This window comes from Salmo salar, chromosome 21 (assembly GCF_965601325.2).
Source record: "Salmo salar chromosome 21, fSalSal1, whole genome shotgun sequence".
NCBI lineage: Eukaryota > Metazoa > Chordata > Actinopteri > Salmoniformes > Salmonidae > Salmo > Salmo salar.
In genome coordinates this window covers 7,146,197-7,162,361 of record NC_138311.1, presented here as the reverse complement: position 1 = coordinate 7,162,361, position 16,165 = coordinate 7,146,197, and the positions used below count along the sequence as shown (strand labels likewise).

The following is a 16,165-nucleotide window of genomic DNA, read 5'->3' as shown; positions in this document are numbered from 1 at the left end:
GGCCTGATCAGAGCCTGAAGGTACGGAGGTGCCGTTCCCCTCACAGCTCCGTAGGCAAGCACCATGGTCTTGTAGCGGATGCGAGCTTCGACTGGAAGCCAGTGGAGAGAGCGGAGGAGCAGGGTGACGTGAGAGAACTTGGGAAGGTTGAACACCAGACGGGCTGCGGCGTTCTGGATGAGTTGTAGGGGTTTAATGGCACAGGCAGGGAGCCCAGCGAACAGCGAGTTGCAATAATCCAGACGGGAGATGACAAGTGCCTGGATTAGGACCTGCGCCGCTTCCTGTGTGAGGCAGGGTCGTACTCTGCGAATGTTGTAGAGCATGAACCTACAGGATCGGGTCACCGCCTTGATGTTGGCTGAGAACGACAGGGTGTTGTCCAGGGTCACGCCAAGGCTCTTAGCACTCTGGGAGGAGGACACAAGGGAGTTGTCAACCGTGATGGCGAGATCATGGAACGGGCAGTCCTTCCCCGGGAGGAAGAGCAGCTCCGTCTTGCCGAGGTTCAGCTTGAGGTGGTGATCCGTCATCCACACTGATATGTCTGCCAGACATGCAGAGATGCGATTCGCCACCTGGTTGTCAGAAGGGGGAAAGGAGAAGATTAATTGTGTGTCATCTGCATAGCAATGATATGAGAGACCATGTGAGGATATGACAGAGCCAAGTGACTTGGTGTATAGCGAGAATAGGAGTGGGCCAAGAACAGAGCCCTGGGGGACACCAGTGGTGAGAGCACGTGGTGCGGAGACAGATTCTCGCCACGCCACCTGGTAGGAGCGACCTGTCAGGTAGGACGCAATCCAAGCGTGCGCGGTGCCGGAGATGCCCAGCTCGGAGAGGGTGGAGAGGAGGATCTGATGGTTCACGGTATCAAAGGCAGCAGATAGGTCTAGAAGGATGAGAGCAGAGGAGAGAGAGTTAGCTTTAGCAGTGCGGAGAGCCTCCGTGACACAGAGAAGAGCAGTCTCAGTTGAATGCCCAGTCTTGAAACCTGACTGATTAGGATCAAGAAGGTCATTCTGAGAGAGATAGCAAGAGAGCTGGCCAAGGACGGCGCGTTCATGAGTTTTGGAGAGAAAGGAAAGAAGGGATACTGGTCTGTAGTTGTTGACATCGGAGGGATCGAGTGTAGGTTTTTTCAGAAGGGGTGCAACTCTCGCTCTCTTGAAGACGGAAGGAACGTAGCCAGCGGTCAAGGATGCGTTGATGAGCGAGGTGAGGTAGGGGAGAAGGTCTCCGGAAATGGTCTGGAGAAGAGAGGAGGGGATAGGGTCAAGTGGGCAGGTTGTTGGGCGGCCGGCCGTCACAAGACGCGAGATTTCATCTGGAGAGAGAGGGGAGAAAGAGGTCAAAGCACAGGGTAGGGCAGTGTGAGCAGGACCAGCAGTGTCGTTTGACTTAGCAAACGAGGATCGGATGTCGTCAACCTTCTTTTCAAAATGGTTGACGAAGTCATCCGCAGAGAGGGAGGAGGGGGGGGGAGGGGGAGGAGGATTCAGGAGGGAGGAGAAGGTAGCAAAGAGCTTCCTAGGGTTAGAGGCAGATGCTTGGAGTTTAGAGTGGTAGAAAGTGGCTTTAGCAGCAGAGACAGAAGAGGAAAATGTAGAGAGGAGGGAGTGAAAGGATGCCAGGTCCGCAGGGAGGCGAGTTTTCCTCCATTTCCGCTTGGCTGCCCGGAGCCCTGTTCTGTGAGCTCGCAGTGAGTCGTCGAGCCACGGAGCAGGAGGGGAGGACCGAGCCGGCCTGGAGGATAGGGGACAGAGGAAATCAAAGGATGCAGAGAGGGAGGAGAGGAGGGTTGAGGAGGCAGAATCAGGAGATAGGTTGGAGAAGGTTTGAGCAGAGGGAAGAGATGATAGGATGGAAGAGGAGAGAGTAGCGGGAGAGAGAGAGCGAAGGTTGGGACGGCGCAATACCATCCAAGTAGGGGGAGAGTGAGAAGTGTTGGATGAGAGCGAGAGGGAAAAGGATACAAGGTAGTGGTCGGAGACTTGGAGGGGAGTTGCAATGAGATTAGTGGAAGCAGCATCTAGTAAAGATGAGGTCAAGCGTATTGCCTGCCTTGTGAGTAGGGGGGGAAGGTGAGAGGGTGAGGTCGAAAGAGGAGAGGAGTGGAAAGAAGGAGGCAGAGAGGAATGAGTCGAAGGTAGACGTGGGGAGGTTAAAGTCACCCAGAACTGTGAGAGGTGAGCCATCCTCAGGAAAGGAACTTATCAAGGCGTCAAGCTCATTGATGAACTCTCCAAGGGAACCTGGAGGGCGATAAATGATAAGGATGTTAACCTCTCTAGGCTAGGCGGGACGAATTCGTCCCACCTACGTAACAGCCACGGCTATCCTGTGGCGCGATTTTCAAAACCTTAAAAATCCTATTACTTCAATTTCTCAAACATATGACTATTTTACAGCCATTTAAAGATAAGACTCTCGTTAATCTAACCACACTGTCCGATTTCAAAAAGGCTTTACAACGAAAGCAAAACATTAGATTATGTCAGCAGAGTACCAAGCCAGAAATAATCAGACACCCATTTTTCAAGCCAGCATATAATGTCACCAAAACCCAGAAGACAGCTAAATGCAGCACTCACCTTTGATGATCTTCATCAGATGACAACCCTAGGACATTATGTTATACAATACAATACACCAAAAGGTTAGTGCATCATTTTAGCTGGTTTTATGGTTTTGGTGACCCTGTCTTTGACTTGACAAAACATTACACACAACTCTTGTAAATGTACTGTCCTAACATACTCTAAATTTATGCTTTCGCCGTAAAACCTTTTTGAAATCGTAAAACGTGGTTAGATTAAGGAGATGTTTATCTTTCAAATGGTGTAAAATAGTTGTATTTTTGAAAAATTTGAATTTTGACATTTATTTGGATTCAAATTTGCCGCTCTTGAAATGCACCTGCTGTTGATGGAGTGCACCACGGGTGGCACGCTAGCGTCCCACCTAGCCCCAAGAGGTTAAGCGAATCAAAAGCACACGGCACAAACTAACACAAAATACAAATACGGGTTGAACATAACCCAGAGCAACCAGCCGAACGTGCGCATACATGAAAACCGATAAACAATACCACACAAAAACATGGGAGAAACAGAGGGTTAAATACACAAGACATAATGAGGGAAATGAGAACCAGGTGTGTGGGAAAACGAAAAATGGATTGGCGATGGCTAGAAGACCGTCGACGTCGACTGCCGCCCTAACAAGGAGAGGCATCGACTTCGGCAGAAGTCGTGACAATAATTCACTGTATCACATTCCAGTGGGTCAGAAGTTTACATACACTAAGTTGACTGTGCCTTTAAACAGCTTGGAAAATTCCAGGAAATGATGTCATTGCTTTAGAAGCTTCTGATAGGCTAATTGACAAATTTGAGTCAATTGGAGGTGTAGCTGTGGATGTATTTCAAGGCCTACCTTCAAACTCAGTGCCTCTTTGCTTGACATCATGGGAAAATCAAAAGAAATCAGCCAAGACCTCGGAAAAGAAATTGTAGACCTCCACAAATCTGGTTCATCCTTGGGAGCAATTTTCAAACACCTGAAGGAACCATGTTCATCTGTACAAACAATAGTACGCAAGTATAAACACCATGGGACCACACAGCCGTCATACCGCTCAGGAAGGAGACACGTTATGTCTCCTAGAGATGAACGTACTTTGGTGTGAAACGTGCAAATCAATCCAAGAACAACAGCAAAGGACCTTGTGAAGATGCTGGAGGAAACAGGTACAAAAGTATCTATATCCACAGTTAAACGAGTCCTATATCGACATAACCTGAAAGGCCGCTCAGCAAGAAAGAAGCCACTGCTCCAAAGCTGCCATAAAAAAAGCCAGACTACGGTTTGCAACTGCACATGGGGACAAAGATCATACTTTTTGGAGAAATGTCCTCTGGTCTGATGAAACAAAAATAAAACTGTTTGGCCATAATGACCATCGTTATGTTTGGAGGAAAAAGGGGGACGTTTGCAAGCCGAAGAACACCATCCCAACCGTGAAGCACGGGGGTGGCAGCATCATGTTGTGGGGTGCTTTGCTGCAGGAGGGACTGGTGCACGTCACAAAAATCGATGGCATCATGAGGAAGTAAAATTATGTGGATATATTGAAGCAACATCTCAAGACATCAGTCAGGAAGTTAAAGCTTGGTCGCAAATGGGTCTTCCAAATGGACAATGACTCCAAGCATACTTCTGAAGTTGTGGCAAAATGGCTTACGGACAACAAAGGCAAGGAATTGGAGTGGCCATCACAAAGCCCTGATCTCAATCCTATAGAAAATGTGTGGGCAGAACTGAAAAAGTGTGTGCGAGCAAGTAGGCCTACAAACCTGACTCAGTTACACCAGCTTTGTCAGGAGGAATGGGCCAAATTTCACCTAACTTATTGTGTGTGGGAAGCTTGTGGAAGGCTACCCAAAACGTTTGACCCAAGTTAAACAATTTAAAGACAATGCTACCAAATACTAATTGAGTGTATGTCAACTTCCGACTTCAATGTGTATGTCCAATGCTAGAATTCAGCCATTATGCATACATGGAACTTTTCTGTCAGGCTCTACTAACTGTACAAGTCCAGTGCAGTTAAGGTACTGTATCAATATGCATGTTGAGCGTTATTACTGACACATACTATTGGATTAATATGCCTCAGAAACGACTGTATATCAACCGTGCATGTCACGAGATCATGTATAGCCAAGATGGCCACCAAGTACTTTTTGCAATCCACCATAATGCGAGAGACAGACAAGGGAAACCAGTTTCAACTGGCTCAAATTACCCTCATTCAGCCCCCCAATATCACTTGTTTTCATGTAGAAAATTGAAAATTGAATTGTTAGCCTTCTCCATGTCTACCTCTGATGCCACGTATATTTCTAGTTCTCTCTTATTACCTGTTGTCTCATGAGGTTAGCGGTTGACATTTGATATGCAGGGGTTTAGTTGTGGCAGGGATTCAGACTTTCCCAAGGTTGGAGAACACACAATCTGCTGAGTTTAAAACCACCATGTTTCCAGCTCATACCGAGAACTCCCATGCAGCCACCAGCCAGCAGCCAGTTGTGAACGAATCGGCTTAATGCAGATTGACACGTAGCATAAGCCTACAAGTTAGAGCTAAAAGTCAGTTTTCACTCAAGAAGCACATAATGACATTTACCATTCCCTTACCATAAACTGTAAATATGTTACATTTGTCTTTCATTGTTACAAGCAAGCAAGGCTTTGATATTTGGCAAAGAAAACTAAACATATTGTACCGCTTAAAGGAAGCAATAATGCTTCAGTTTTCATCTGCTAAGTGATAGCATTTTAGCCTTTGGGCTAGTCATGTGAGATGGCTCACATGGCCTCACAGACTTATTTCCCAGGGCCATGTTTGCAGTTTATGTAAAATATATGTAACCACAGATGTGAGCCGTGCCTCTCGGGCTTCATAGAAAGCCTTTCATAGATACCAGTGCACCTTCATTACTTTGGATAGCCCAAGGATACACATGCCTTGGTCCATCACTGAACATATTACAGGATAGGAAAGGGACTGATTGCAGGCTTACAGAAAAATTGGGCCATTGTGTTCCACTCCTGTGACTGGTATAGAATAATCAATCTACTGTCTTTCCTATCTACTGTCAGTTTGTCCCTCCATTTGTCCTTTCCTATGTTCATTCTTCTGTCTTTACTTCTGTCTGTCCATCCATCCATCCATCCATCCATCCATCCATCCATCCATCCATCCATCCATCCATCCATCCATCCATCCATCCACTACAGCAGGGTTCCCCAACTGTGAATTTGGCCCGCAGGTGATTTTATTTGGCCCCCCAGGTTTTCTGAGCTAAAGAAATTCTTGCTTTTTTGGGGGGGGGGTGGGGTGAAACCTATGATCCCTTATTGATGTCACTAGTTAGATCCACTTCAATCAGTGTAGATGAAGGGGAGTAAACAAGTTAAACAAGGATTTTTAAGCCTGGAAACAATTGAGACATAGATTTTGAATGTGTGCCATTTAGACGGTGAATGCGCAAGACAAAATATTTAAGTGCCTTTGAACGGGTATGGTAGTAGCTGCCAGGTACACCGGTTTGTGTCAAGAACTGCAGTGCTGCTGGGGTTTTCACGCTCAACAGGTTCCTGGGTGTACCAAGAATGGTGCATTACCCAAAGGACATCCAGCCAACTTGACACAACTATGGGAAGCATTGGAGTCAAAATGGGCGAGCATTCCTGTCCCAGTGCCCAGCTGTAGAACTCTTTCGACACCTTGTAGAGTCCATGCCCCGACAAATTGAAGCTGTTCTGAGGCCAAAAGCGGTGGTGCAGCTCAATATTAGGAAGTTGTTCCTAATGTTTGGTATACTCATTGTATGTGATTGTATACAAATTCAAGCAAGGTTTGAAATTATTATGTTTTAGTCTAATATTATATCTGTTTGGGCTTCTTGCGGTCAATTTGCAGTCTAGAAATTATTTGTAACTATCTGGCCTCTGCCATTCTATCCATCTTCTGTTTATATTTCTCTGTCAATCAATTTATCCATCCATCCTTGTGTATTTTGCAGAGAGCTCAAGACGCAGCTAGAGAAGGAGGACACCAAGAGAGAGCTGCTGGGCACTGGGACCAGCCTGACAGAGTCCCACTGCATCCGCTGCTTGCAGCCCTTCAAGTTCCTGGTCAACAGCAAGCGCCAGTGTCTGGACTGCCAGCTGTACACCTGCAAGGCCTGCAGCCGCTACAACAAGAAGGAGCGCGGATGGGTATGCGACCCCTGCCACATGTCCAGGTGAGCTGGAGAAACATACTAATGCTAACATCTCGGTATAACAACCTTCACGCTAATATATGATGACATGCTAGGGCCTGAAGCATCTACAACAAAAAGTATGTCAGCTGGGTGTGCGACCCCTACCGTATGACCAGTTGAACTGAAGAAACATGCTAAGGTTAGGACATTAGCACAACAACTGTAATGCTAATATATAGTGCCTTCAGAAAGTATCCACATCCCTTGACTTTTTCCACATTTTGTTGTGTTACAGTCTCAATTTTAAATGGATTGTTTGTAGAATTTTGTTGAAATTAATTAAAAATGAAAAGCTGAAATGTCTTGAGTCAATAATTATTCCACCCCTTTGAAATGGCAAACCTAAATAAGGTCAGGAGTACAAATTTGTTTAACAAGTCACATAACAATTTGCATGGACTAACTCTGTGTAATAGTGTTTAACATGATTTTTGAATAACTACCTCATCTCTGTGTCCCACATACACAACTATCTGTAAGGTCCCTCAGTTGAACAGTGAATTTCTAACACAGATTCAACTACAAACACCAGGGAGGTTTTCCAATTCCTCGCAAAAAGGGGCACCTATTGGTAAGATGGGTGAAAATAAAAAAGCAGACATTGAATATCCCTGCTCCAGTTCCAACTGTTCTGCCTGCAGCTATGGAACCCTGACCTGTTCACCGGACGTGCTACCTGTCCCAGAGCTGTTGTCCCAGACCTGCTGGAACCCTGACCTATTCACCGGACGTGCTACCTGTCCCAGACCTGCTGTTTTCAACTTTCTATAGACAGCAGGAGAGGTAGAGATACTCTCAATGATCGGCTATGAAAAAGCCAACTGACACTCACTCTTGTGTTACTGACTTGTTGCACCCACGACAACTACTATGATTATTATTATTTGACAATGCTGGTCATTTATGAACATTTGAACATCTAGGCCATGTGCTGTTATAATCTCCACCCGGCACAGCCAGAAGAGGACTGGCCACCCCTCATAGCCTGGTTCCTCTATGGGTTTCTTCCTAGGATTTGGCCTTTCTAGGGAGTTTTTCCTAGCCACCGTGCTTCTACACCTGCATTGCTTGCTGTTTGGGGTTTTAGTCTGGGTTTCTGTACAGCACTTTGAGATATCAGCTGATGTAAGAAGGGCTATATAAATATATTTGATTTGATTTGATTTAAGCATGGTGCAGTTATTAATTACACGTTGGATGGCGTATCAATACACCCAGTCACTACAAAGATACAGACGTCCTTCGTAACTCAGTTGCCGGAGAGGAAGGAAACCACTCAGGGATTTCACCATGAGGCCAATGGTGACTTTAAAATAGTTATGGAGTTGAATAGCTGTGATAGGAGAAAACTGATGATGGATCAACAACATTGTAGGTACTCCCCAAAACTAACCTAAATGATGACTGCAACTCCCCTCCAAGTCTCCGACCACTACCTTGTATCCTTTTCCCTCTCGCTCTCCTCCAACACTACTCACTCTGCCCCTACTCAGATGGTATTGCGCCGTCGCAACCTTCGCTCTCTCTCTCCTGCTACTCTCTCCTCTTCCATCCTATCATCTCTTCCCTCTGCTCCATCCTTCTCCAACCAATCTCCTGATTCTGCTTCCTCAACCCTCCTGTTCTCCCTTTCTGCATCCTTTGACTCTCTATGTCCCATATCCTCCCGGCCGGCTCGGTCCTCCCCTCCTGCTCCGTGGCTTGACGACTCATTGCGAGCTCACAGAACAGGGCTCCGGGCAGCCGAGCGGAAATGGAGGAAAACTAGCCTCCCTGCGGACCTGGCATCTTTTCACTCCCTCCTCTCTACATTTTCTTCCTCTGTTTCTGCTGCTAAAGCCACTTTCTACCACTCTAAATTCCAAGCATCTGCCTCTAATCCTAGGAAGCTCTTTGCCACCTTCTCTTCCCTCCTGAATCCTCCTCCCCCTCCCCCCTCCTCCCTCTCTGCGGATGACTACGTCAACCATTTTGAAAAGAAGGTTGATGACATTCGATCCTCGTTTGTTAAGTCAAACGACACCGCTGGTCCTGCTCACGTTGCCCTACCCTGTGCTTTGACCTGTTTCTCCCCTATCTCTCCAGATGAAATCTTGCGACTTGTGACGGCCGGCCGCCCAACAACCTGCCCGCTTGACCCTATCCCCTCCTCTCTTTTCCAGACCATTTCCGGAGACATTCTCCCCTACCTCACCTCGCTCATCAACTCATCCTTGACTGCTGGCTACGTCCCTTCCGTCTTCAAGAGAGCGAGAGTTGCACCCCTTCTCAAAAAACCTACACTCGATCCCTCCGAATGTCAACAACTACAGACCAGTATCCCTTCTTTCTTTTCTCTCCAAAACTCTTGAGCGTGCCGTCCTTGGCCAGCTCTCTTGCTATCTCTCTCAGAATGACCTTCTTGATCCAAATCAGTTAGGTTTCAAGACTGGCCATTCAACTGAGACTGCTCTTCTCTGTGTCACGGAGGCTCTCCGCACTGCTAAAGCTAACTCTCTCTCCTCTGCTCTCATCCTTCTAGACCTATCTGCTGCCTTTGATACTGTGAACCATCAGATCCTCCTCTCCACCCTCTCCGAGCTGGGCATCTCCGGCGTGGCTCACTCTTGGATTGCGTCCTACCTGACAGGTCGCTCCAACCAGGTGGCGTGGCGAGAATCCGTCTCCGCACCACGTGCTCTCACCACTGGTGTCCCCCAGGGCTCAGTTCTAGGCCCTCTCCTATTCTCGCTATACACCAAGTCACTTGGCTCTGTCATATCCTCACATGGTCTCTCCTATGATTGCTACGCAGACGACACACAATTAATCTTCTCCTTTCCCCCTTCTGATAATCAGGTGGCGAATTGCATCTCTGCATGTCTGGCAGACATATCAGTGTGGATGACAGATCACCACCTCAAGCTGAAACTCGGCAAGATGGAGCTGCTCTTCCTCCCGGGGAAGGACTGCCCGTTCCATGATCTCGCCATCACGGTTGACAACTCCATTGTGTCCTCCTCCCAGAGTGCTAAGAGCCTTGGCGTGACCCTGGATAACACCCTGTCGTTCTCCAGCTAACATCAAGGCGGTGACCCGATCCTGTAGGTTCATGCTCTACAACATTCGCAGAGTACAACCCTGCCTTACACAGGAAGCGGTGCAGGTCCTAATCCAGGCACTTGTCATCTCCCGTCTGGATTACTGCAACTCGCTGCTGGCGGGGCTCCCTGCCTGTGCCATTAAACCCTTAGAACTCATCCAGAACGCCGCAGCCCGTCTGGTGTTCAACCTTCCCAAGTTCTCGCACATCACCCCGCTCCTCCGCACACTCCACTGGCTTCCAGTTGAAGCTCGTATCTGCTACAAGACCATGGTGCTTGCCTACGGTGCTGTGAGGGGAACGGCACCTCCGTACCTTCAGGCTCTGATCAGTCCCTACACCCAAAGAAGGGCACTGCGTTAATCCACCTCTGGCCTGCTCGCCTCCCTACCTCTACGGAAGCACAGTTTCCGTTCAGCCCAGGCAAAACTGTTCGCTGCTCTGGCACCCAGAGTGAACAGTTGTCCATTTGGAATACCCATTTGCGACCAAGCTTTAACTTCCTGACCGATGTCTTGAGATGTTGCTTCAGTATATCCACATAATTTTACTTAGTCGATTTTTGTGAAGTGCACCAGTCCCTCCTGCAGCAAAGCACCCCCACAACATGATGCTGCCACCCCCGTGCTTCACGGTTGGGATGGTGTTCTTCGGCTTGCAAACCTCCCCCTTTTTCCTCCAACCATAACGATGGTCATTATGGCCAAACAGTTCTATTTTTGTTTCATCAGACCAGAGGACATTTCTCCAAAAAGTACGATCTTTGTCCCCATGTGCAGTTGCAAACTGTAGTCTGGCTTTTTTATGGTGGTTTTGGAGCAGTGGCTTCTTCCTTGCAGGTTATGTTGATATAGGACACGTTTTGCTGTGGATATAGATACTTTTGTACCTATTTATTCCAGCATCTTCACAAGGTCCTTTGCTGTTGTTCTGGGATTGATTTGCACTTTTCGCACCAAAGTACGTTCATCTCTAGGAGACAGAACACGTCTCCTTCCTGAGCGATATGACGGCTGCATGGTCCCATGGTGTTTATACTTGCGTACTATTGTTTGAACAGATGAACGTGGTACCTTCAGGCGTTTGGAAATTGCTCCCAAGGATGAACCAGATTTGTGGAGGTCTACAATTTTAAACTAGTTTTAATCACTCCAACCTGAGTGTATATAAACTTCTGACTTCAACTGTATGTATGCTTGACATTTGCAAGGACTAAACAAAATAAAACAATATAAACAGAATAGAGCTAAGCACAGGCAAAATCCTAAAGGAAAACCTGGTTCAGTCTACTTGTCAACAGACCAGACACTAGAAGACAAGTTCACCTTCCAACAGGACAATAACCAAAAACACAAGGCCAAATTTTCACTGCTTACCAAGATGACATTGAATGTTCCTGAGTGACCTAGTTACAGTTTTGACATAAATTGGCTTGAACATCTATTGCGCGACTTAAATGACTGTCTAGCAAATATCAACAACCAAGTTGACAGAGCTTGAAAAAAAAGTATAATAATAATGTGCACAATTTGTACAATCCAGGTGCTCTAATAGACTTACCCAGAAAGACTCCCAGATGTAATCGCTTCTAAAGATAATTCTAACATGTATTGACTCAAGGGTGTGAATAAATATGTGTTTGAGATATTTCTGTATTTCATTTTTTTAACATTTTCTAAAAACATTGTGTGTAGATGGGTGAGAGAAAAAAAACAATTTAATAAATGTTTGAATTCAGGCTGTAACACAACAAAATATGGAATAAGTCAAGGGATATTAATATTTTCTGAAGGAACTGTATGCTAACTAAAACAAGCTAACAACTGTAATACTAACATATGCTAGCTTATATATGCTAGTTTGTTAATATATACTATGCTTACATGTTAGCATAACAAATCAATCAAATGTATTTATAAATTCCTTCTTACATCAGCTGATGTGACAAAGTGCTGTATAGAACCCCAGCCTAAAACCACAAACAGCAAGCAATGCAGGTGTAGAAGCACGGTGGCTAAGAAAAACTCCCTAGAAAGGCCAGAACCTAGGAAGAAACCTAGAGAGGAACCAGGCTATGAGGGGTGGCCAGTCCTCTTCTGGCTGTGCCGGGTGGAGATTATAACAGAACATGGCCAAGATGTTGAAATGTTCATAGATGACCAGCAGGGTTAAATAATAATAATCACAGTGGTTGTCGTGGGTGCAACAGGTCAGCACCTCAGGAGTAATTTCAGTTGGCTTTTCATAGCTGACTATTCAGAGTATCTCTACAGCTCCTGCTGTCTCTAGAGAGTTTAAAACAGCATGTCTGGTGAACAGGTCAGGGTTCCATAGCCGCAGGCAGAACAGTTGAAACTGGAGCAGCAGCACAACCAGGTGGACTGGGGACAGTGAGGAGTCATCAGGCCAGGTAGTCCTTAGGCATGGTCCTAGGGCTCAGGTCGAGAGAGAGCGAGAGAGAGAGAATACTTAGATTCACACAGGACACCGGATAAGACAGGAGAAATACTCCAGATGTAATAGGCTGACCCTAGGCCCCCGACACAAACTATTGTAGCATAAATACTGGAGGCTGACACAGGAGGGGTCGGGAGACACTGTGGCCCCGTCCGACGATACCCCCAGACAGGGCCAAATAGGCAGGATATAACCCCACCCACTCTGCCAAAGCACAGCTCCCACACCACTAGAGGGATATCTCCAACCACCAACCTACCATCCTGAGACAAGGCCGAGTATAGCCCACGAAGATCTCCCCCACGGCACAACCCAAGGGGGGGGGACAGGAAGATCACGTCAGTGACTCAACCCACTCAAGTGACGCACCCCTTCTAGGGATTGCATGGTAGAGCACCAGTAAGCCAGTGACTCAGTCCCTGTAATTGGATTTGAAGCAGAGAATCCCAGTGGAGAGAGGGGAACCGGCCATGCAGAGACAGCAAGGGCGGTTCGTTGCTCCAGTGCCTTTTCGTTCACCTTCACACTCCTGGGCCAGACTACACTCAATCATAGGACCTGCTGAAGAGATGAGTCTTCAATAAAGACTTAAAGATTGAGACTGTGTCTGCCTCTCTCAACTGGATAGGCAGACCATTCCATAAAAATGGAGCTCTATAGGAAAAAGCCCTGCCTCCAGCTGTTTGCTTAGAAATTCTAGGGACAATAAGGAGGCCTGCGTCTTGTGACCGTAGCGTACGGCAGGACCAAATCGGGGAGAGAGGTAGGAGCAAGCCCATGTAATGCTTTGTAGGTTAGCAGTAAAACCTTGAAATCAGCCCTAACCTTAAAAGGAAGCCAGTGTAGAGAGGTTAACACTGGAGTAATGTGATCAAATTTTTTGGTTCTAGTCAAGATTCTAGCAGCCGTGTTTAGCACTAACTGAAGTTTATTTATTGCTTTATCCGGGTAGCCAGAAAGTAGGGCATTGCAGTAGGCTGACCTAGAAGTGACAAAAGCATGGATACATTTTTCTGCATAATTATTGGACAGAAAGTTTCTGATTTTTGCAATGTTACGTAGATGGAAAAAAGCTGTCCTTGAAACAGTCTTGATATGTTTGTCAAAAGAGACCCCGAGGTCCTTCACTAGTTTTATTTGAGACGACTGTACAACCACCAAGATTAGTTGTCAGATTCAACAGAAGATCTCTTTGTTTCTTTGGACCTAGAACTAGCATCTCTGTTTTGTCCGAGTTTAAAAGTAGAACATTTGCCACCGTCCACTTCCTTATGTCTGAAACACAGGCTTCCAGGATAGGCAATTTTGGGGATTCACCATGTTTCATCAAAATGTACAGCTGTGTATCGTCCGCATAGCAGTGAAAGTTAACATTATGTTTCTGAATAACATCACCAAGAGGTAAAATATATAGTGAAAACAATAGTGGTCCTAAAACGGAGCCTTGAGGACCACCGAAATTTACAGTTGATTTGTCAGAGGACAAACCATCCACAGAGACAAACTGGTATCTTTACATCAAATAAGATCTAAAACAGGCCAGAACTTGTCCGTGTAGACCAATTAGGGTTTCCAATCTCTCCAAAAGAATGTGGTGATCGATGGTATCCAAAGCAGCACTAAGGTCTAGGAGCACGAGGACAGATGCAGAGCCTCGGTCTGACGCCATTAAAAGGTCATTTACCACCTTCACAAGTGCAGTCTCAGTGCTATGATGGGGTTTAAAACCAGACTGAAGCGTTTCGTATACGTTGTTTGTCTTCAAGAAGGCAGTGAGTTTCTGCGCAACAGCTTTTTCAAAATGTTTTTAGAGGAATGTGAGATTCAATATAGGCTGAACGTTTTTTATAATTTCTGGGTCAAGGCTTGGATTTTTCAAGAGAGGCTTTATTACTGCCACTTTTAGTGAGTTTGGTAAATATCCGGTGGATAGAGAGCCATTTATTATGTTCAACATAGGAGGGCCAAGCACAGGAAGCAACTCTTTCAGTAGTTTAGTTGGAATGGGGTCCAGTATGCAGCTTGAAGGTTTGGAGGCCATGATTATTTTCATCAATGTGTCAAGAGATATAGTACTAAAACACTTTAGTGTCTGCCTTGATCCTAGGTCCTGGCAGAGTTGTGCAGACTCAGGACAACTGAGCTTTGGAGGAATACGCAGATTTAAAGAGGAGTCTGTAATTTGCTTTCAAATGATCATGATATTTTCCTCAAAGAAGTTGATGAATTTATCACTGCTGAAGTGAAAGCCATCCTCTCTTAGGGAATTCTGCTTTTTAGTTAGCTTTGCGACAGTATCAAAAAGAAACGTTGGTCTGTTACAACCCCCAAAACTAATTGGAGGTAGGTCTCAGGCTGCTTCAGGCAACCAGGAAGTTATATATAATATATAAGTAAAGAAGAATTTAATGGATACTGTGGTTCCTCCTTAAAAAGTTGTGTCATACTGCAGCACACCTTGCGGGCTGCTACAGCATTCCATGGCACGTTATTTAATTGTCAGCCATTTTTTATGTTAATGCAAGTTAGTGCTAGTTTGACCACCAGAGGGCAACTTTAAGAAGGATTTGATAGTCTCCCATATTGGCTTTACTAGAGAATTTAAAACATTTTTTGTAATAACATAGTACATGGGATTGATTTATAAAAATTAGGCTTAATTCATTTGATTAATATTATGGTGTTTGTATTCCGAGACTAAAACTAAAACTAAACCCTCAGGGTTTCTGTTAGGATGGAATGGAAAATATTGCGCTGTACAACGTGACAGTCTGGAGTAGGCTACATCATAAGAGGATTGGAGGATTCTATATTAATATCTAAGGGGCATTTTCCGTTAGGATCTGTGAGAATATCTAAGTGAGACATTCTCATTCATTTGTAAATAAAGCCAGTTTGTTATTTAGAATTATTTATTTCTGGAGAAACCTACCTTGATTATTTAATAGACAGTCAACACATAAAATCTGCAAAAAAAAGAAACGTCCTCTCACTGTCAATTGCGTTTATTTTCAGCAAACTTAATGTGTAAATATTTGTATGAACATAACGAGATTCAACAACTGAGACATAAACTGAACAACTTCCACAGACATGTGACTAACATAAATGGAATAATGTGTCCCTGAACAAAGGGGGGATCAAAATCAAAAGTAACAGTCAGTATCTGGTGAGGCCACCAACTGCATTAAGTACTGCAGTGCATCTCCTCCTCATGGACTGCACCAGACTTGCCAGTTCTTGCTCTGAGATGTTACCCCACTCTTCCACCAAGGCACCTGCAAGTTCACGGACATTTCTGGGAGGAATGGCCCTAGCCCTCACCCTCCGATCCAACAGGTCCCAGACGTGCTCAATGGGATTGAGATCCGGGCTCTTCGCTAGCAATGGCAGAACACTGACATTCCTGTCTTGCAGGAAATCATGCACAAAACGAGCAGTATGGCTGGTGGCATTGTCATGCTGGAGGGTCATGTCAGGATGAGCCTGCAGGAAAGGTACCACATGAGGGAGGAGGATGTCTTCCCTGTAACGCACAGCGTTGACATTGCCTGCAATGACAACAAGCTCAGTCCGATGATGCTGTGACACACGGCCCCAGACCATGACGAACTCTCCACCCCCAAATCGATCCCGCTCCAGAGTACAGGCCTCGGTGTAACGCTCATTCCATTGACGATATATGCGAATCTGACCATCACCCCTGGTGAGACAAAACCGCGACTTGTTGGTGAAGAGCACTTTTTGCCAGTCCTGTCTGGTCCAGTGACGGTGGGTTTGTGCCCAT

General features: G+C 45.8%; 1 protein-coding gene across 2 annotated transcripts in view; it reads left to right on the top strand.

Annotated features, from left to right (window-relative positions):
• Window positions 1-16,165, top strand: part of LOC106581657 (melanophilin) — a 155,655-nt gene that overhangs the window by 53,892 nt on the left and 85,598 nt on the right. For both annotated transcript variants that reach the window (XM_014163857.3, XM_014163856.3), the window contains exon 3: window positions 6,597-6,818. In XM_014163857.3, coding sequence (XP_014019332.1) covers window positions 6,597-6,818 — 222 coding nt within the window. The remainder of the gene's footprint in view (window positions 1-6,596; window positions 6,819-16,165) is intronic.